Source organism: Panthera uncia (genome assembly GCF_023721935.1).
Source record: "Panthera uncia isolate 11264 chromosome A1 unlocalized genomic scaffold, Puncia_PCG_1.0 HiC_scaffold_17, whole genome shotgun sequence".
Taxonomy (NCBI): Eukaryota; Metazoa; Chordata; class Mammalia; order Carnivora; family Felidae; genus Panthera; species Panthera uncia.
The window spans coordinates 122,943,124-122,965,265 of record NW_026057577.1 but is presented as its reverse complement, the minus strand read 5'-3'; the positions used below and the strand labels follow the sequence as shown (position 1 = coordinate 122,965,265).

Sequence of the window (22,142 nt, the reverse complement as noted above, 5' to 3'; positions counted from 1 at the left end):
CGCGGAGCTCGAACCCACAAACCGTGAGATCATGACCTGAGCCGAACTCGGTCGCTCAACCGACTGAGCCACCCAGGCGCCCCTGCAGTTGACACTTTTGATCACACCTTCCTTTTGAACTTTTTCCTTCCCCGCTTTCCTAACACTATCCTCCCCTGCTGTGTACTTTCTTGTCTCCTATCTCACTCCTTTTCCTTTTTTTTTTTTTTTTAACGTTTATTTATTTTTGAGACAGGGAGAGACAGAGCATGAACAGGGGAGGGTCAGAGAGAGGGAGACACAGAATCTGAAACAGGCTCCAGGCTCTGAGCGGTCAGCACAGAGCCCGACGCGGGGCTCGAATTCACGGACCGTGAGATCATGACCTGAGCCCAAGTCGGCCGCTTAACCGACTGAGCCACCCAGGCGCCCCTCACTCCTTTTCCTTTTTGTTGCTTATTCCTCTAGGCTCTGTTCCACAGGGGTCTGCCTTCTCTCACAATTGTGTCTCTGTCTCCATTCTAATGTCTCCTAATTCTGTGCCTTTCGCACACCCTGTACAAGATTCTCCACCTGGCTGTCACACAAGTATTTCGTTAGCTGTCTCTCACCTCCTTTAATATTATTATTTTCTGTTTTATACCACACGTTTCACACCTCTGCCTTGCTGAATGAGTGGCACACTCCTCTAGTCCTCAGAGTTTTCCTTTACACCTTCCATAACCCCTTGCCTTAGGCCGGGCCCTGATCATCTCTCACCTGGGGTATCTAGGACAAACTTTTCTTCTCCAAGCAGTCTTGCCCACTGATACCCAAGTAGTTTTCTAAAACACAGGACTGGTACAATAACTTAAGTCACTCTGTTTACTGGCTTCAGAGTCTCCTAGACCATAAAGACTATAATCCCAGTATGTCTTATAGGATACTCTTCATAATCTTGTGATCACGAGTGATTGTGATGGTCTTATCTTCCACTTATGCCTACTGGACACCTCATACTCTTGTCAAAGCAAAGTACTTATTCCTAGAATAAGCTGTGCTTCTGCAAGCCACCTTATCTTTGCATTTTCTATATCAGTATCTAGGATTCCTCACCCCTCCTAAATTTCACTTGTAGAATCTCATGTCTTCCCCAAATACACACCTCTGTGGAATCTTTTCCAGATCTTTCCAGTTGAGCTTTGCCTTCTGAGTGCTGCCTCATGATGTGATGACATTTCCCTCCAGTTTTTCTCCTCCATTAAGTAATTTGGTTTATAAGATTAGGGAGTAATTTTATCTAATAAATATTGGTATATATTTTAAATCAAATCTCTTTTAATTCCATTTGACCACCTTTTTCATCTGAGGTTTCCTAGAGTGGTCCTCAGGAGTGTTTAGTTGCTGATAATCATTCTAGTAATTAATGAGACTTTTAATGGCACTTACTCCAGCTGAAACAAGAAGAGGATGGGGAAATTAAATGATTTTTCATGTATTTACAGAGTTGTGCAACCATAACAACAATCTAATTTATAACTTCGTTACCCAAAAAAGAAGTCCTGGTCAGTCATCCCCATTCCTACCCCCAGTCCTAGGCCACCACTAATCTGCTTTCAGATAAATTGGATCATGTAATATATGACCCATTGTATCTAGCTTCTTTCACTTAGCATAATGTGTTTTCAGGTTCATCCATATTATAGTACGTGTTTGTTGAATGGTAAACTTCACCCCTCACTCCCACCTGCCAAAGATATTTCTGTGTCAAATTACTAGAACCTGTGAATATTATCTTGATTGGAAAAGGGATCTTCAGAGATGTAATTGTTAAGGATCTTGAGATGAAATCATCCTGGATTATCTAGATGGGCACTAAATCTAATGACAAGTATCCTTAAGAGACAGAAAAGCAGAAGACACACAGAGGGGAAGGTTATGTAAAGACAGAGGGAGAGGATGGAGTGGTATGGTTATAAGTCAGTGAAGCTGAGCAATGCTAATAGGCATTAGAAGCTGGAAGAGGCAAGGAAGGGTTCTCCTCCCAGAACCTCCAGAGGAGTGGACTGCTGGCTTCCAGACTGTGAAAGAATAAATTTTTGCTGTTTTAAGTCACCCAGTTTGTAATTTGCTATGACAGCCTCAAGAAAGTCATATGCAGGGTGTATCAGTACTTTGTTACTTTTTATTGTGAAATAGTTTTCCATTGTATTTCACATTTTGTTTATCCACTCATCAGTTGATGGACATTGGGTTTCCAATTTTTGGCTATTATGAATATTGCTTCTGTGAACATTCATGTTACAGAACCCCATGTTGCATGGGGGTATGTTTTCAGTTTTCTTGCATGGATACCTAGGAATGGAATTGCTGAGTCATGTGGTAAGTCCATGTTTAATATTTTATTAAACTGCCAAATTGTTTTCTAATTTGGCCTCACCATTTTCTATTCCTACCAGTGATATAGGAGGAGTCCAGTTTCTTTACTTACTCACCAACACTTATTCTTGTCTGTCTTATGATTATAGCTCTCTAGTGGGTATGAAGTTTTATCTCATTGTGATTTTGATTTGTATTTCCTTAATATCAAGCATCTTTTCATGGGCTTATTGGGCATTTGTATATATTCTTTAGTAAATATGTATTCATATCTTTGCCTATTTAAAAATTGTCACTTATCTTTTTTATTGACTTGTAAAAGTTCTTTAAATATCCTGGGTACTAGTCCCTTGTCAGATATATGGTTTATAAATACTTTTTCCAAACCTATGGCTTGTCTTTAAACTTTGTTTATAGTATCTTTTGAAGCACATACCTTTTTTTTTTTTTAATCCAAATTAGTTAACATATAGTGCAACAATGATTTCAGGAGTCGATTCCTTAATGCCCGTTACCCATTTAGCCCATCCCCCCTCCCACAACCCCTTCAGTAACCCTCTGTTTGTTCTCCATATTTAAGAGTCTCTTTTTTTGCCCCCCCTCCCTGTTTTTATATTATTTTTGCTTCCCTTCCCTTAATGTTCATCTGTTCTGTGTCTTAAAGTCCTCATATGAGTTAAGTCGTATGATATGTCTTTCTGACTAATTTCGCTTGGCATAATAACCCTCCAGTTCCATCCATGTAGTTGCAAATGGCAAGATTTCATTCTTTCTGATTGCCGAGTAATACTCCATTGTATGTATGTGTGTATATATATATATATATATATATACACATACAATGGAGTATGTGTATATATATATATATATATATACACATACAATGGAGTATGTATATATATATATGTATGTATATATATACATACAATGGAGTTATGTGTATATATATATATATATATGTATGTATATATATATATATACATACAATGGAGTATGTATATATATATATGCATGTATATATATGTATATATATATATACACACCACATCTTCTTTATCCATTCCTCCATTGATGGACATTTGGGCTCTTTCCATACTTTGGCTATTGTCAATAGCTGCTATAAACATGGGGGTGCATGTGTCCCTTCAAAACAGCACACCTGTATCCCTTGGATAAATACCTCATAGTGCTGTTGCTGGGTTGTAGGGTAGTTCTAGTTTTAATTTTTTGAGGAACCTCCATACTGTTTTCCAGAATGGCTGCACGAGTTTGCATTCCCACCAACAATGCAAAAGAGATCCTCTTTCTCTGCATCCTCACTGACATCTGTTGTTTCCTGAGTTGTTAATGTTAGCCATTCTGACAGGTGTGAGGTGGTATCTCATTGTGGTTTTGATTTGTATTTCCCTGATGATGAGTGATGTTGAGATTTTTTCATGGAAGCACATACATTTTTAATGCCATCCAACTGATCTTTTTTTTTCTTCCTTTTATTGTTTGTGCTTTTGGTGTGGTATCTAAGAAATCATTTTGTAATCTAAGATCATGTTTTAAGAGTTTTAAATTTATCTCTGTGATCTAATTTGAGTTGATTTTTGTATTATGTGAGGTAAAGTTTCACATTCACCATTTAACATATGGATATCCGGTTGTCTCAGCATCATTAAAAAAAATATTTATTTAAGTAATCTCTACACCCAACGTGGGGCTCAAACTCATGACACTGAGATCAAGACTTGCATGCTCTTCCAACTGAGTCAGCCAGGTGGCCCAGCAGTATTTTTTGAAAAGACTTTTTCAAAACAGTTCTTTTTCCCTGAATTGTTTTGGCATTTTTGTTGAAAATCAGTGGGCTGTAAATGTGAGGATGTAAGTGGTTATTTATTGTAGAATTTATCCCTTAGTCTAGCTGTAGATTTCATTAGGCCTTAACTTTAATAATTGCAAGTATAAAACATTAGCACCCAATACGTATCTTCTGAATGCAGTTGTATTCTTAGTGTAGTTGCTGTGTGTGTATGTGAATTATTTGTGTTTGTAAAGATTATTGTGGGTGTATATATAATCTAGAACATTTTTCCCATTTCTGGAATTTCAATACCTTCATGTTTGGGCATTTTTGGAAAGAAGGTTGTTCTTTGCCAAGAGTGCCAGCAAGTTTTAGGCTTTTACATCACTCAAGTTGCTTGTGTAGTCTTTCGAGAAAAATTAAACCAAGATCTTTTAAGTGATTTCCATGCAAAATTAATGCTTCCCTTGACTTCTGCCAAATGCTGTGATGCATTTATGCAGTCGATGCCAGAAAGTTTAGAACTTGTATCTGGAAAGAATTCAAAATTTTAAGACAGAAAGCATTTGTGCCTGGGGCAATGTAATGACCCCACCTGTGTCTTTTTCTTGTCTTCTGGGTGTTTTCATTGCGTGTCCAGAAAGGCCCAGGCAGATCCTTCTTCTATTTTTAAATCTTTTTTATGAAGCACAGTTTTAATTTTACAAGACCAGATCTCACTCCAAGTTTCAAAATATGTGTTCTTCAGCATAAAATGTTTAGACAGATACCTAATGGCCTACCACATTAGCATCCATTTTTTTAAGGCATAGATTCAGGGAATCAGAGCCATGAAACCATAGTATAATTAGTCATTATCAGATGCTATGTTAATTGTATTTCACACTTCTATATGTTAGGTTAGTTGCTTTTTTTTTCATTGTTACTTTGATAACTAGCTTAATGTGTTAATATACCACTGAAACAAATGGAAATACTTAGTTGTTGGTTTTATTAGCTTTAATATTTTATTTATAGTCTGAGGAAAGAGCAGAAAGGAACTAGTATTTATTGAGTGTCTACTGTGTTCCAAGTACTCTCCTAGACACATTTACATCCCTTATCTTACTTAATCCCTTTATTGTTGGTATTATTATCCCAGTTTTTAGAGTTGAAAATTTTTAAACAAGCCAGATAATGATAATGATATTTTATACTTGTGTGGGGTCTTTTATATCATGATTTTAAAGTAGCATCTGACTTTTGGAGATGTTCAGTTATAAAAAAAGAGAAATGATCATAGTTTATCTCCACTGTTGCAAAGCCAAGGGTAGAAAGAAAAGACACACGAGGTATTTCGCAACTTTTTGTCCATGTTAACTATGGGAAGCATAGCGAAATGAGGTAAGAGTCAAGCTATACAGAATGCTTTCAGTAGGGGGTAAGGTTTTATAATTCTCAGATATAAATGGTGCTGGAACAATTCGATATCCATATATATGTATACATATTTATATATATGTGTGTGTGCATACATATACAAACAGACACATATAAATGAACCTTCGTACCAGGTATAAAAAGTAATTTTAATAGATCATAGACCTAGTTGTAAAACTTTAAAGTATAAAATTTCTAGAAGAAAACATAGCTCTCAAAATACAATAATAAGGAAATAAACAACAAAAATTTTAAATGGGCCAAAGATTTAGAGACACTTCACCAAAGAAGAGAAATGGATGGCAAATAATACAATGAAAGATCCTCAATATCATTAATCATATAGGGAATGTAAATTAAAATCAAAATACCAAGCCCCACCTATTGGAATGTCGTATAAAAACCAACTGATCATATTTTTGTATGGGGCAGTTAGAGGTCTCATATACTGCTGGTGGGAATCCAAAATGAAACAGCCACTTTGAAAAACAGCTTAGCAGTTTCTTACACAGTTAAACATATACTTACATATGATCAACAATCGCATTTCTAGGTATTGTATTTAGCCAGGAGATATGAAAACTTATTTTTACAAAACAAAAACAAAGAAACAATAAAAAACAATGCATGAATACTTACAGAGGCTTTATTCATAATCACCTCAAACTGGAAACAACCCAATAACCTTTATTAGGTAAATGAATAAACAAAATGTGGTATATCCATATAGTGGAGTGTTATTCATTAGCAAAAAGGAATGGACTACTGAGATACATATACATACATTATATATGTAGAATATACTATATAGATTTAATATATAAAAATATATGATTGATATATATATATATATATATGTTTATTTATTTTGAGAAAAACAGAGGCCATGCAAATGGGGGAGGGGTAGAGATGGAGAGAGAAAGAATCCCAAGCCTGCTCTGTGCCGTCAGCACAGAGTCCATCATGTGGCTTGATGCCATGAATCGTGACATCATAACCTGAGCCGAAACCAAGAGTCAGATGCCTAAGCAACTGAGCCACCCGGGCTCCCCTACTGAGATGTATATAAAACTCAAATACATTATGCTAAATTAAGAAAGCCAGACTCAGAGGTTACATGCAGTGTGATTCCCATTATATAATAGTGGAAAAAGCAAAACAGGTCAGTAGTTGCCAAGGGTTAAAGCTGGGAGAGGAAGGGATGGTCTATAAAGAGGCAACACAAGGGTGAGTTTTTGGAGTGATAGAACTATGCATTTATTGGGGCACCCGGGTGGGTTAGTTGGTTAAGCATCTGACTTTGGCTCAGGTCATGATCCTGGGGTTCATGAGTTCAAGCCCCACATTGGTCTCTCTGCTCTCAGCACAGAGCTTGCTTCAGATCCTCTGTCTCCCTCTCTTCGCCCCTCCCCGGCTCTCTCTCAAAAATAAACATTTAAAAAAATTATGCATTTGTCAAAACTCACAGAACTGTATGTTTAAACAGATGAATTTCATTGTGAGCATATTATACCCCAGTAAACTTTATCTTTCTTTCTCTCTCTTGCTCTCTCAGAAACACAAGTCTAGACATAGTAGACATAGGTACTCTAGAATTGGTTTCATGGCTCTGGTGTCATCAAGGACCAGGGTGCCTGCTATTTTGTTGCCCTGATAAGCTGCTGCTTGAGCCCAGCATCATGTCCAGATTGCTGGCAGAGGAAGGAGTAAACAAGAAGAGTTGAAGAAAGGTCTGCAACCTTCTTTTTGAGACTTTCCCAAAGTCCTATGCTACCCTTCCATTTACACTGCAGTGGTCAAAGCTTTGTTTCTACATTTCATCACATCTAGCTGCAAGAGAGGCTGGGAAATACAGACTTTAACTGAGAAGAAAAGAGAATGGATACTGGAGTATGCTGCTAGCAGTGCCTGTCACACTGTTGATGGCTTCTAGTCTCCTGGCTCCCCAATAGGTTGCTTTAAATCCTGGAATTCCAAGGTGCCTTTCTGATGTTTCTGTGTGTACTGTTTCCAAACTCCTACTTGAACTTACATTTTGCTAGTCATTAATTCCTAGAATGTAGTCAGTTCAATCTTAGGTCAGGCACTGGGTTTGACAGCTCTGTAAACTAGGGTTTGGTAATGTTAAGCAATCAATTAAGTTCCCAAGCAAATCTTAGGGGAAGGATATACAAAAGTTATTTTTAAAAAACCTCAGACTCTAATTTGGCATAAATCATAAATATTTGACAAAAAATGCTGCCTATTTGAAATCTATACACTTAAAAATGAATTGTATTTATTGTATATTGGTTATACCTCAATAAAGTTGATGTCTAAATGCCTAGATAGGCAGTGAATTTCTTTTATTCTTCAACAAACATTTATTGAGGACCCAATATGTGTTCTGATCCTATTATGTTCAAGAGATGGTGCAGACCCTAGGCATACAAAAATTTAAAAAGATCGAAAGACAGAGAGAGCGAGCTTGCTCCCAAGTAGCTCTTCTTGTAGAAGGAATAGATGTTAATATGTGTAATTACAACTTATATGGTTGGTGTTATAATGTGGGATGTTATAATATGGAAACCCGGGTAGAGTGAATTTCCTAGTTTTGTTCTTTTTTCAAAATTTTACAGGCTGTTCCAAGTTGTTTGCATTTCCATATAAGCTTTAGAATTATCCTACCCAGTTTCTATCTCAAAAAAACTCTGCTAGAACTTTGAACTTGTGTTGAATCTAAAGATTAACTAGGGGAGAATTGAAATCAACAATATTGACTCTACTGATCCATGAATACAATATGTCTTCTCATATATGTAGATCTTCTTTAATTTCTGTCAGAAACATTTTATGGTTTTCAGTGTACAGAAGCTACACATATTTTGTCAGGTTCTATGTGTATTCATACTATTATCAATGGTATTATTTTCATAATTCCAACATCTAATTTTTGCTACTCAATGGAAATAAAATTGATTATTGACCTAGTATCCTGTGACTTTGCTAAACTCACTATTAGTTCTAGTAGCATTTTTATAGATTCTTGGGTTTTTCTATGTATATGATCATGTGGTTTCTTAATAAAGATAGTTTTATTTCTTCTTTCTAGTCTATAAGCCTTGAATTTCTTTTATTCACCTTATTGCCCTAGCTGGCAACTCCAGTATAAAGACATGGTGAGAGTTTGATATCATTGCTTTGTTCTCAACCATAAGAGGAAAGCATTCAGCCATTCTTCACTACTGTGTATATTACTTGTAAGTTTTTCATAGATGTCCTCAATCAGGCTGAGGAAGTTCCATCCTCTTCCTAGTATGTGGAGAGTTTTTATTATGAATGAATGTTGGATTTTTTTGTCAAATGGTTTATTTTGCATGGATTGAGATGATCATATATCTTTTATGGTACATTATGTTGTTTAATTTTCATTCCTTTCAATTCTTTGCATTCCTGGTTTAAATACCACTTAATCATGGTACATTATTATGTTTATACACTGCTACTTTGAGTTTACTGATACTTTGTTAAGGATTTTTGTGTCTTATGTTTATTGGAATATGGAACGATAGTTTTCTTCTTCTTCTTTTTTTTTTAATAGTTTTTAATGTTTATTTATTATTTTTGAGAGAGAGAGCACAAGAGGGGGAGGGGCAGAGGGAGCAGGCTTGGGCTCTGAGCTGTCAGCACAGAGCCCTACGCGGGGCTCGAACTCACGAACTGTGAGATCATGACCTGAACTGGAGTCGGAGGCTTAACTGACTGAGCCACCCCAGGCACCCCAGAACCATAGTTTTCTTGTAGTGACTTTGGTTTTGGCATCAGTGTAGTGCGGGCCTTATTGAATGAGTGTTGGGAAGTGTTTCCTGTTCTGTGTTCTGGAAGAGTTTGTATAGAGTTGGTATTACTTCTTTCTTAAATGTTTGGTAGAAGTCAATAGCGAAGCCATCTAGAGTTTTCTTGGTGGGAAGATTTTTAACTATGTATTCAGCTTTTTAATCATAGAGGAATATTCCAGTTATTTATTTCTTAATTGAGTGAACTTTGGTAGTTAGTGTCTTTCAAGAAAATTTGTCCATCTAAATTATCAAATGTATGTATATAAATTCATTCATGAAATTCCCTTATTGTCCTTTTAATGTTGTTGAGCTTTATGGTGATATCTTCTCTTTCATTCAAAATATTGATGTTTGATATTGTCTCCAATTTTTGTTTTTTTTTCATTAATCCAGCTTAAGGTTTATTCATTTTATTGATCATCTCAAGGAACCAGCTTTTGATTTCTCTGTTTTCTATTTTATTCATTTGTACTTTCATTTTTATTATCTCCTTCCTTTTATTTGCTTTAGATTTAATTTTCTCTCTTTTTTCAAGTTTCTGAAGGTTGAATCTTAGATCATTATTATTTTTTTTTTTTAATTTTTTTTTTTCAACGTTTTTTATTTATTTTTGGGACAGAGAGAGACAGAGCATGAACGGGGGAGGGGCAGAGAGAGAGGGAGACACAGAATCGGAAACAGGCTGCAGGCTCCGAGCCATCAGCCCAGAGCCTGACGCGGGGCTCGAACTCACGGACCGCGAGATCGTGACCTGGCTGAAGTCGGACGCTTAACCGACTGCGCCACCCAGGCGCCCCTTAGATCATTATTTTGAGGCCTTTCTTTTTTCTTAATGTTTAGAACAGTTAATGTATAGTACAGTTAATACTATATTTAATATTACAGTTAATATATATTTATATTATATATTTAATATTACAGTTATATTATATTATATATTTAATATTACAGTTATATTATACATTTAATATTTAATATTACAGTTAATACTTAATGTATAGTACAGTTAATACTATATTTTTCTTCTGTGTTATATTTTAGCTGAATACCATGAATTTTTTTTTTAATTTTGTTTTTAACCTTTATTTTTGAGAGAGAGAGGGAGAGAGAAAGCAAGGGAGCAACAGAGAGAGAAGGAGACACAGGATCCAAAGCAGGCTCCAGGCTCTGAGCTGTCAACACAGAGTCCGATGCAGGGCTCGAACTCACGATTCGTGAGTTCGTGACCTGAGCTGAAGTTGGATGCTCAATCGACTGAGCCACCCAGGCGCCCCACCATGAATTTTGATATATTGTATTTTCATATTTATTGGATTCAGTTTTTCTACTATCCCTTGTGATTTTTTTCTTTGACCCATGGATTATTTACAATTGTATTTCTTAATTTCTAAATGTTTTGGAAAAGATATATTTTCAGATACATTTCTGTTATTGATTGCTTATATAATTTTATTTTTGATGGTGTACATACTTTTTTATGATTTTGGTCATTTTTAGTGTGTTTATATTTGTTTTATGGCCCAGAGTGTGTTCAGTGTGCACCTGAAAAGAATGCACATTCATTTGTTGTTGGGTGAAGTGTTATATAAATGTCAGTTAGCTCAACACGTTTGGCATTGGTTTTGAGGTCTTCTGAATCCTTACTGATTTTTCGGGAAGCAAGGAAGAGTCTGCTGGTTCTATCAGTCACTGAGAGAGGAATGTTGAGGTATACAACTATGAATATGGATTTGCTATATTTACTTTTATTTCTGTCAAGTTTGCTTTCATATTTTGAAACTCTGTTATTAGTGGCATAAGCATTTAGAATTGTTATGTTTTCTTGATCAATTGACTCTTTATCATGGGGAAATTTTCCTCTTTCTCTCTAGTTTTATTCCTTGTTTTGATACTTTATTGGACATTAATATAGTTATTCCGTCTTTCTTTTGGTTATGTTCCCCAGGCACATTTTTCCCCATCCTTTTACTACTACAACCTATCTAAGTCTTCATATTTAAACATTTTTGTGTATTTTTAAAAGATAGAATCTGCTGAGTCTTGCTTTTTTCTAATCCAATCTGACCATTTTTATCTTTTAATTGGAGTTTTTAGATAATTTATAATTAATGCAGTTTCTAATTAATGTAATTATTTGTGAGATTGGATTTGAACTTACCATGTTGCTGTTTGTTTTATATTTATCTCATGGTTCTTATTATCTCTTCCTGTTTTTGTTTCATTTCCATTTTATGTCTATTATTACATATTCATTATAAAAATATGTTAGCAATTGCTCTAGACTTTGTAATATATATCTTTAATGTATCAAAGTGTCTCTTCAAATAATACTATACATTGCAAGTATAGTACCATATCTTCTTTCCAACCTTTCTGCTATTGTTGACCTATATTTTACTTAAACATATGCTATAAACCTTGCAATACATTGTTTTACCTCAGTCATTTATCTTTTAAAGAGTTTAAACATTTTTAAAAATATCTTTTACATTTTTATTCATTTTTACCATTTGTGGCACTCTTCCTTTGTATAGACACACATTTCCATTTGTCTCATAGTTGTTCTTCCTGAAGAACTTCCTTTAACATTTCTTGTAATATATATTTGAAGGAAATGAATTGCCTTAGCTTTCACTCATGAAAACGTCTTTATTTTACCTTATTTGTAAAATATATTTTCACGGCCTGTAGAATATTAGATTGACTTTTTTTTTTCTTCTAGAAATTTAGAGATGTGTTCCATAGTGCTATGGCTTGGATAATTTCTGCCAAGTAGTTGCTGAACTCATCTTTGTTGTTCTGTATTTTATGGGATTTTTTTTCCCCCTCTCTCTCTGGGTCATAAAGATTTTGTTTTAGTCTTCCTTAGTGGCAGTGCTTCTTTGCCTAGGACTTTGAGCAGGAGGGTACTCCATACCTCCCCCAGCCTTGGACTGCTGTTTCTCGTTACTTGTTGAAAACCCAGGGCAAACAATTTTGTTTCTGCTTCTCCCTCAGAGGCATGATATCTTTTCCTGGGCCCTAGAGAGGGACATCATTCTTTTTTCAGTGACTTATTTTTTCAGTGTGTTTTCTGGAATGTGTTATATAACGGTACATTAACACATGTAAGTAATTGAGAAATTAATGTGTGTATATAGGGGGTGTACATTCAACAGTTTTACGGTCAGAGTGTAGAGTTAGAGTTGTTTGGAGGCCACTGTTGTAGAGGGTTAGAACTTATAACTATGATAGCTTCGAAGTAGAATTTGCTACTTGCTGTTTGATTTGAAGACAGTATGATTCAGATGGTTCACTTTATTTCAGTGAGTAACCTCATTTATAAATGGAGACTGTTTTACAGTGTTCCTTTTATTTTAAAATAATTATTAGATTTATATGCTTACAAGGTGAAGTGGTCTTTATGAGCTCTTCTGAATTTTAAACTCCTTTCTTTTTTGTAAATGAAAATCTCTTTATTGTTTTTAGGACTGTGAGGACATGGGAAGTTGAAAATCCAAGGAAGCAAAGAAGTGTGTTTAAACCACGGACGGTGCAGGGTAAAAAAGTAATTCCCACAACGTGCACATATAGTAGAGATGGAAACCTTATAGCAGCTGCCTGCCAGAATGGAAGCATACAGATCTGGGACCGAAATTTGATTGTAAGTCTAGGACATTTAAGTCCGCTCTTCTTAGAAGAAAACTACCTTATAAAGACAAACATCATGTTAAAATATTATGAAGGTCAGTTTCCTGAGTTTAGCCCTAATTTAAACTTCAGTGTTAGTTGATAAAACATTGGGACATTTGCAGTAAACAGCATTTCAGCAAACATTCCAGCTCAGTATTTTCCAATGTGTATTAGATTTTGCTTTTAAAATAAAGTAGATCTTTTGGTATAAAATGTAAAAAGCATAGTGCAGGTTTACCATTTGGTGTCTCAGTGTACTTGATTTTAAAAGTGAAGGATTTGACAGTAATATAAAACAAGACCAAGCAGAGAACTAGAAAATACTATATAAAAGATTTAAGAAAACCAGGAAATGTCTGGGATGGCCCATCAGTGGATTTGCAATTATTTTTGTAGTAATTTAAATAATATTTTGTTTTTAAGATTCCATGACATTCTATTTAAATAGATTTCAGATATTCCTTTACAGTTTCAGATCATTATTAGAATAAATAAATTTTGGAATTGAAAGGGATCACAGAATTCTGTGTAAAAAATTCTATGAAATATGTGAAAGTCTTTGACTGATTCTGAGAATTACCAATAAGCTTTAGAAAGGATTTTGTTGTATGTAGAGATGGTAAAACAAGATTTTTTGATAAGTGTTAAAATGAAAATCTACACTAATATTATAATACTATTTGGTTATATTTGTTTTAATAAAAGATTCTGATAAAATTATTAATTCAATAAGTATATATTAAGTATCTACTATATGGTAGGCACTATTGTAGGCACTGGGCATAGCAGATCATAAAAAAATTCCTGCCCTGGGGAATTTATATTGTAGCTCTTTTAAAAATTATAAAAATAATATTCTTTCAAACAAAATTGCCCATCAGACATTTACATTTTGAAAGGGATCCTAGGAAACATAGTTGTCTTTTTTAGGCAGATGAGTTAAATTTAGTTGTCTTGGAATAAGGTAAAAAGTAATGATAGGGAAAAAAGAATCCATGTTGATAATGCTAGAAATATCTTTGGCATTTTCTGTTTGTCAGATCTTTTTATTTCTGTTTTCATCTCCATTGTAAACCCCATAAAGCTTCATAACAGCACAGAGATTTTAGAAATCCTTTGAATTGTAAACTGAGTTTTAACCAAGCAATAAATTTTTTAGTAACTGGCTTTCATCGTCTCTGGGTGCTGTTGGATTAAACAGAAGTTCTCAGACGTAAGGTTTTTTTTTGTGTAGCTTTAACAGTGGTGTGTTTAGTGTAATGCATACTAAACATATGCATATATGTGTGCCTTTCTCTTAGAACCCATATATTTTAATAAAGTTGAGGATAGTTTAAAAAAAATTTTTTTAATGCTGTTTTATTTTTTGAGAAAGAGGGACAGAGTGCAAGCAGGGGAGGGGCAGAGAGAGAAGGAGACACAGAATCTGAAGCAGGCTCCAGGCTCTGAGCTGTCAGCACAGAGCCCGACACAGGGCTCGAACACACGGACTGTGAGATCATACCCTGAGCCAAGGTCAGATGCTTAACCGACTGAGCCACCCAGGCGTCCCATGGATAGTTTTTAAAGATTGGCCTTGCATATCATGTGAAATAAATAATATCTTTTGTTTCCATTTTTGTAAAAAGCAAAGCTATTTAAATGTCAATTTATGACCCCCCCCCTAAATCTTTTAAGGTATTTTGCTTAATTGTAGTCTTTGATTCTATTTTGTTACAATTAAAGAGTACATGAAGGTATTACAGCTTATGATACTACATCCCCTTTGTTATATTTATTCATATTTTTACATTAGCATGTAAATATATCTCACCTAAAGACAAATCAAATTGAGAAGAAAAAACTTGCTAGCAGGAAACACAACTTGATTTAAGAACAGAATTTTAGGGGTGCCTGGGTGGCTCAGTTGGTTGAGCGTCCATCTTCAACTCAGGTCATGATCTCGTGGTTCATGAGTTCAAGCCCCACGTCAGGCTCTGTGCTGACAGCTTGGAGCCTGGAACCTACTTCAGATTCTGTGTCTCCCTTTCTCCGCCCCTCCCCTGCTCATGCTGTATCTGTCTCAAAAATGAATAAACACTAAAAAATTTAAAAAAAAAGAAAGAAAGAAAAGAACAGAATTTTACTGGGACACCTGAGTGTCTCAGTAAGTTGAGTGTCAGATTTCAACTCAGATCATGATCTCACGGTTCATGAGTTCAAGCCCCACATCAGGCTCTCTGCTGTCAGTACTATCAGTGCAGAGCCCTGGTTGGATCTTGTGTTTCTCTCTCTGCCCCTCCCCTGCTTGCACTCTTGCCAAAATAAGTAAATATTTTAAAAACCACAGAATTTTACAAAATTCCTTAATTATTAAGCATTAATAAATTACCCACAGGGAAACACTAAAGCTGAGGTAAAAAAAACCTACTAGCAATAGTTTTTCCATGCAGTAGCCAGAGAATTACATGGTAAATAGTGGTTAATACATGTGTATGTTTTGGGACAATTAAGTAAAGCTATCACAATTGCCCTATTTATTCATTGAATTCTCATTAGACTAACTGGAATTTTAGCAAATTAAATGAAATATTTCTTCTTTTAGAAGTATCTGTTAGTGAGCAATTCCTGTGTTCTCAAGACCTACCTCTAGAATTATGTTGGCCGGTATGGTAGCCACTAGCCACATTTGACTATTTTAATTTAAATAAGGTAAAATTTACAATTAAAATTTCAGTTCCTTAGTCACATAGCACTTCTCAAATGCCAGGTAGCCATGTGTGTCTAGTCATGTGCTGCTCATTGAACAGCGCAGATAAAGAACATCCCCATCAGTACAGAAAGTTCTGTTGGACAGTGGTGCTCAGGAAGAGTGTTTGTTTGCCCAGCATCCCTTTCAGTCATGTGATAACGGCCTGCCAGTTTGGGAAGAAGGGCTTTTCAGAGGAGCTTCTACAGGTCTGCACTGCCTCCGTGGTCCCTCAGCCCCCACTCATCGGCATGTATCTGAGCAGCGGCAAGAAGGCCAGCACATGGTTGGAGTAAGGTGAGGGAGGTGCAGAATAGTGCATGGTGACATTGAACAGTTAACAGCACGCTCCCTGACTTGGTTTCAGCGTCTACAGAAGCCCTCTCAGCCTTCAACATGCTTCTCCTACATGTTCGTGTGGCTTTCCCTCTTCACGTCTTTTAGTCCTTTGCTCACATTTTCTCGTCTCAGCAAGGCCTTCCTTGACTCCACCCTACGTAAAATTGCAGCCTTTTTCCCACCAGTGGTGCTCTCTATCCCTCTTATTTTCTTCCATCATGCTGATCACCATCTGACACACTCTACTGTATCTTTTACATGCTTGTTTGTTGGCTGTTTGCCTCCAGTAGGATATTGGCTCCACGAAGGAAAGGATTATTGTCTACTTTGCTCCCTGCTGTATTCCCAGAGCAAAGAACAATACCTGGTATACAGTAGATCTTCAATTATGATTTGTTGAATGAATGGGTGAATGAATGTATTCTGGAAAGGTAAGAAATAAGGTTTTCAATTTATTTCTAAGAAGACATTTAAAAATAGCACATAAAGAAGCTATTCTATTTATATGAAGCTACAATGAGAGATAGAGAAAGGATACGGGAGAAATATATTGAGGTAAATTTTGGTATATCTTTAATGATGTATAAATATATAGTCTGTATTAACATAGGTGGCTTTTTAAAAAACTGCATGGCTGGGGCGCCTGGGTGGCTCAGTAGGTTAAGCGTCCGACTTTGGCTCAGGTAATGATCTCGCGGTCCGTGAGTTTGAGCCCCACGTCAGGCTCTGTGCTGACAGCTCAGAGTCTGGAGCCTGTTTCGGATTCTGTGTCTCCCTCTCTCTGCCCCTCCCCCGTTCATGCTCTCTCTCTGTCTCAAAAATAAATAAACGTTAAAAAAAAAAATTTAAAAACTGCATGGCTTTCAAGTACAATTTCTTTTCTTTTTAATTAAAAAATTACTTTTCAAGTTTAATTTCTGACTTTTAAAATATTCCAGCATTGTATGGTCTCATGAATATTTAATGACTTCTTCTGTTCATACAAAAACACATACCAAATTCTTTGGACATATTTTTCTCAAAGCAGTATTGCTATTCTTTAATATCTATTAAGAATCTACAATATACTAGACTCTTTACTAAAAGAACATGCTGTATTTACTTAATTGCAATCACTATTTATAAACTAAGCCTTTGGCAGAAAAATGGGGACCATGATATTTATTTATTTTTGCCTTCTGTAGACACAGGTGATGGGAAGGAATAGTATTTGAAGTTGTTTTGTTTGCCAGTAGGGTACTGTCAGCAGCAGCCTGACCTACTCTCCACCTTATTGCCTCTTACTTCTCCTTTGGCCTGCAACCCCTGCCCAGATTCTAGGGCTGTGCCTTTTGGGAAAATGGCCATGTACTACAACCCCTTACCAGGAAAGCCTCAAGCCTAAGAGATATTACAGAGACATTTCTCCAGCTCTGTGGCTGATTGGTGCCCACACTCCCAGCCATCCTACTGAATGGTTGGTGTGGATCAGAGAAGGCTAAGGCAAGAACTAGTAATGACATTGGGAGAGAAGTTTCTGGACAACTGAAGCTCCCAGTGCGGAAAAGAACAGGTATAAAAGAGAATACAGGAAGCCAAATCACTAGTAGTGGCTTAACTCCAGTGCACTACACACCTTTAAATCTCCAATCACCATCAGATAACCCATGTTAAGCTCAGGTTGATGTATATCCTGTTTCATCTTTCCCTTTATTTGTGTGTATAAACATTCATTAAAAGATTTTGTTTTTATATATATAGAGAATTTGCAATTTGCTTTTTTTACTTGTAAGCATTGCATGGGCAACCTTGTAAGTGAATAGATGTAGCTCTAATTTGCTTTTTGCAAATTCAAACCTTGTTAGCAAATAGAGATAGCTCTAATTTCTTTATTTAAATGGGATCATAATTTTACACACATGAAACACATACTTTTCAAAAAAATTTATTATTTTTTTATTAATAACTTCTTTGCTCTCATTTTTCTATCTCTACCCCATAAGGCTCTTAAATTATCTGTCATGTATCCTTTTGTGCTTTTCTCCATATCTCTGTATCTCTAGCTAGCTAGCTGTTTAGATCGAGAACATTCACCTGGTATTTTGGAGTACCTCATTGAGAATGAGACAAAAGAAATTTAAACCTATAAGTAGTTTGTAAAGAAGAGAATAATCTTTAAGATAATTTATAACTAGATGCTTCCTTGTATAGTGGCCAGAATAGGCAAGAGTTAGGGAAAGCTAAGAGGGTCAGGGTAGGTACTCCTAGTCAGGACCTCTGGGAGGTGTGGAATTTAGGAAACCACTATGATCTGTTGGGATTGCAGAGTAATGATGCTGTTATTTTACTAAACAGCCTAACAAGGGCTCTTCTTTGTCAAAGCAGTCACATTGAAAGTCTCTTTTGAGATCGTTATTTCTCAAAACGTTTTGAATCTTTTCAAGCTAAGTTCAGGTAATGATAAGTACCACAAGGAAAATAAAGCGGAATAAGCAGAGTGTTTTGTGGGAGGGCTGGCACTTGAGTCCCTGGGTACCTCGAAGTTGCTTGAAGTCTCACAGAAGTCATTCCTCACTATTGGATCCTATATGCTGTGCCTTATAATTTATAGGTAATTTCTGAGATTTAAAAATTTGCTTTTCATAGTATTTTCTATTTAATTTCCATAATGCGGCTTTGATCCTTCTTCTCTCACATCTCATGTAAACTAGTTCAGGCCAAAATCTCATACTATTTGTTAACTACATTCTGTAGTAATTTTTTTAAGGAGGGTTTTTTTATCTCCCTGTTTTTCGTACATTCTTATGAAGCTGTCATAACCACTGAAAAGAAAAGCACTAGTTACTCTCAGTTTCAGAATTACCTCTAAGTATGTATACTAAGAGAATCTATTGGTGTGAAGGAAGAATTTTATGAAGAAGAGGTTTTTTTTGTTTATTTATTTATTTTGAGACAGACAGTGTGAGGAAGGGAGGGGCAGAGAGAGGGAGAGAGAGAGAATCCCAAGCAGGCTCTGTGCTGCCAGCACAGAGCCCAATGCAGGGCTCGAACCCGTGAAACAGCAAGATCATGACCTGAGCTGAAAACAAGAGTTGGAGGCCTAACCGACTGAGTCCTCCAGATGCTTATGAAGGGGAGTTCTTAATGTTTACCTCATCTTTCTCATTTATACCATTAGAACAACTCAGACTTCCATAAATAGAGTTGATATTGCAGATTTTGGAGATTTTAAAAAGAATAATGCTTTGAAATATTTTTAGTGTATAGTATTTTGTCCTTATTTCCAGTCTTGTTTTATGACAAAATTGTCATTTCTTGTGTGATTTTAGTGTCACATAACTGCTTTGGAAAAACATTTCATTACATAGTTACTTATCATTTATTATCACTTACAAATGTAACTCATTTCATTCAAAGATTTCCCTTTGAGACTCTTCCAGCCAAAACAGTTGTTTTTAGTCTTGTTTTTTAATTTTTGTGATATACCACTTTAGCTATCAACCTTGGGGATAATGTATGGAGAGCTTTTTGAGATTTGGATTTCTCTGTACTCTTTGAGTGTCATTTATCTTTTTCATAGTGATGCCATCAGAACTTTCATGAGTTAAACATGACTTCCAGTGGCCAACACTGTGCTTGTAGTCCAGGTTCATGCCTTCCTCCAGGTGTCTTCTCCCTTCTTTCCACAAAGACTGGTCATTTAACAGTGATTCACAGCTTTTAGCGAATATCAGTTCAAGTTAAAGCGGCAAAACATTGACTATATGGGGGAGCAAAGTACATTATAGAGGGAAAAGCGGTATTTTAAAACAATTTTTAAAAAGCAAATTATTTAGAAAAAGTTTCTAATATCTTACTTTGAGAAAAAATGCTGTATCTCTGAAAAAAAAAAAAAACGTAAAGAGCATTGTTAAAAATTCAAATACAGAGTTTTATGTCTTCATTAGGTCTAATACCGGGAGTCTAAAATGATGTGGACAACTGAATGTCTGCTGCATACTTCTGTAGCTCATTTTGTAAATGACACCTGAGACATGAATTACATTATATATTACTTGGGTCTTTCTCTCTATCAGTCCCGAATTTCCTAAGGATTCTGTACCTCGTTTTTCTTATTCATGAAATGAAAGCATGATCCGTATCTTGTCAGACTATTTTGAGAATTATATTAGGTAATATATATAAAGTACCCAGAATAGGACTTGGACATAACAGGTTCTTAATAACTATTGGTCTTCTTCTTCCTTTTTCTCTTTAGCTCCTAGTCAACCGTTTTTGTAGAATGGTAAAGTTAGATCTCAGGATGCTATTGAACTCTGACTGTCAAGGTGTCACGATTTTAACGAATTCCTTGGTGACTGAAGGTATGGCTTAAAAAGATGAGAATGTAGATCTCTAGATCCCTAGAGATCCCTGTTACAGCCAGTCATTCAACGTATGAAAATACAGTCACCATCAATTATAAGAATGTTATATACCCACTGGTTAGCGTGCCTGAGTAGATACATGAAGTATGATTACCTTTTTAAATAAACACTAGAGAGAAAACATGTGACATACAGATTGTCCTGTAGTGTTTGAAACATACATATTTCTCAAAGTTTACTTTTCAAAAGACTCAAAGCACAAATAACCATCAAAACTGTGCAAAATTACTTGCAGGCCCTGAAGTTAAGTTCTAATTTGTCAATTATTTTAATGAAAGCTGAAAGGTTTTACTTACAGTGCTTTTGGAAAATGTCATATACTGTTGGAAGCAACATTTTTCAAATGAGAAAATAACTGGCTTTTGAAAAAAGTTAAAAGATTTTCTTTTAAAAGAAATGATTATTGTCCTTGTTTTTTGAGGTCAGGAATAACAGAGCAATTGAATTTAAGACTTTCAGTTAACCAGGATAAATTAAATACATTCAGCTCTGCTCCCTCTTGAAACCCCACTAAAATGACAGAAAAGGCATTTGTAAAAGCATAAACCCTCATGGACCAAAAGAATTAGGGGGGAAATGACAGCAGAAAAGAGAACTCAAGACACTTTTGGAAGCTGGAAACAGATTCATGAATGGTAACTGACTTAGCCAACAAGAGAAAGCTGAAACCTTAGCCGTGGTGGGAGAAGCCTATAAAAGACAAACTGATTTAACCTGTGGTTCCCTTCTCTCTCGTGTGCAACCAGATCACTGTTCTTCCCTTTCTTCCCCTCACCCCGACAGAATGCTAAAGAATTACTTTTGGAGGGGGGTGGTTGTTAGACTACTATTCCAGGTAAAGCTGAGATAAGGGGAATATCTTCATATAGAGCTATGTTTCTCCTCCCTCCCCCCATGATTACTTTAATAGCAATTACTGAGTACTTCCTGTGGGGTAGATGGTATTTTAAACCCTCTACATGTAATATTCCATTTAATCCTTATAGCATTCCTGTGATATAAGTATTGTTACTATCATCACTTTGCAGATTCGAGGAAACAAGACACAAAGAGATTAAGTTGCCTACCAAGATTACAGTTAGTAAGTGGCAGAACTGAGATTTCATCCCAGGCAGTTGATTCAAGAACCTGTACCAGTGGTAGGGATTTGATAAGTATTTGCTGAATTAAATTTCAAGGGTTTAATTTACTTATACCCTGGATATGTAAATTTTATTCTAAACATCCTTGCTTTCACACTCTAATTTTGAAATGTACATCTTGCGCAGTATCCTGAAAAAGGCAAAACTGATACCCTGCCTTGATGAATAGACATTAACATACAGAAGGAAGAAAATGTATTTGTTTTGTTTTTGTTTTTTGTTTTTTATTTTTAAAATTTTAATTCAAGTTAGTTAACACACAGTGTAGTGTTGGTTTAAGGAGTAGAATGTAGTGATTTATCACTTACATATAACACCCAGTATTTATCCCAACAAGTGCCCTCATTAATGCCCGTCACCCATTTAGCCCATCCTCTCTCCCACCTCCTTTCCAGCAACCCTCAGTCTTTTCTCTGTATTGAATAGTCTCTTATGGTTTGCCTCCCTCTCTGATTTTATCTTATTTTTCCTTCCCTTCCCCTATGTTCATCT

General features: G+C 35.8%; 1 protein-coding gene across 1 annotated transcript in view; it reads left to right on the top strand.

Annotated features, from left to right (window-relative positions):
• WDR70 (WD repeat domain 70) overlaps positions 1 to 22,142 on the top strand; it is a 298,973-nt gene that overhangs the window by 172,674 nt on the left and 104,157 nt on the right. The window contains exon 10 of the mRNA XM_049648141.1: positions 12,832 to 13,006. Coding sequence (XP_049504098.1) covers positions 12,832 to 13,006 — 175 coding nt within the window. The remainder of the gene's footprint in view (positions 1 to 12,831; positions 13,007 to 22,142) is intronic.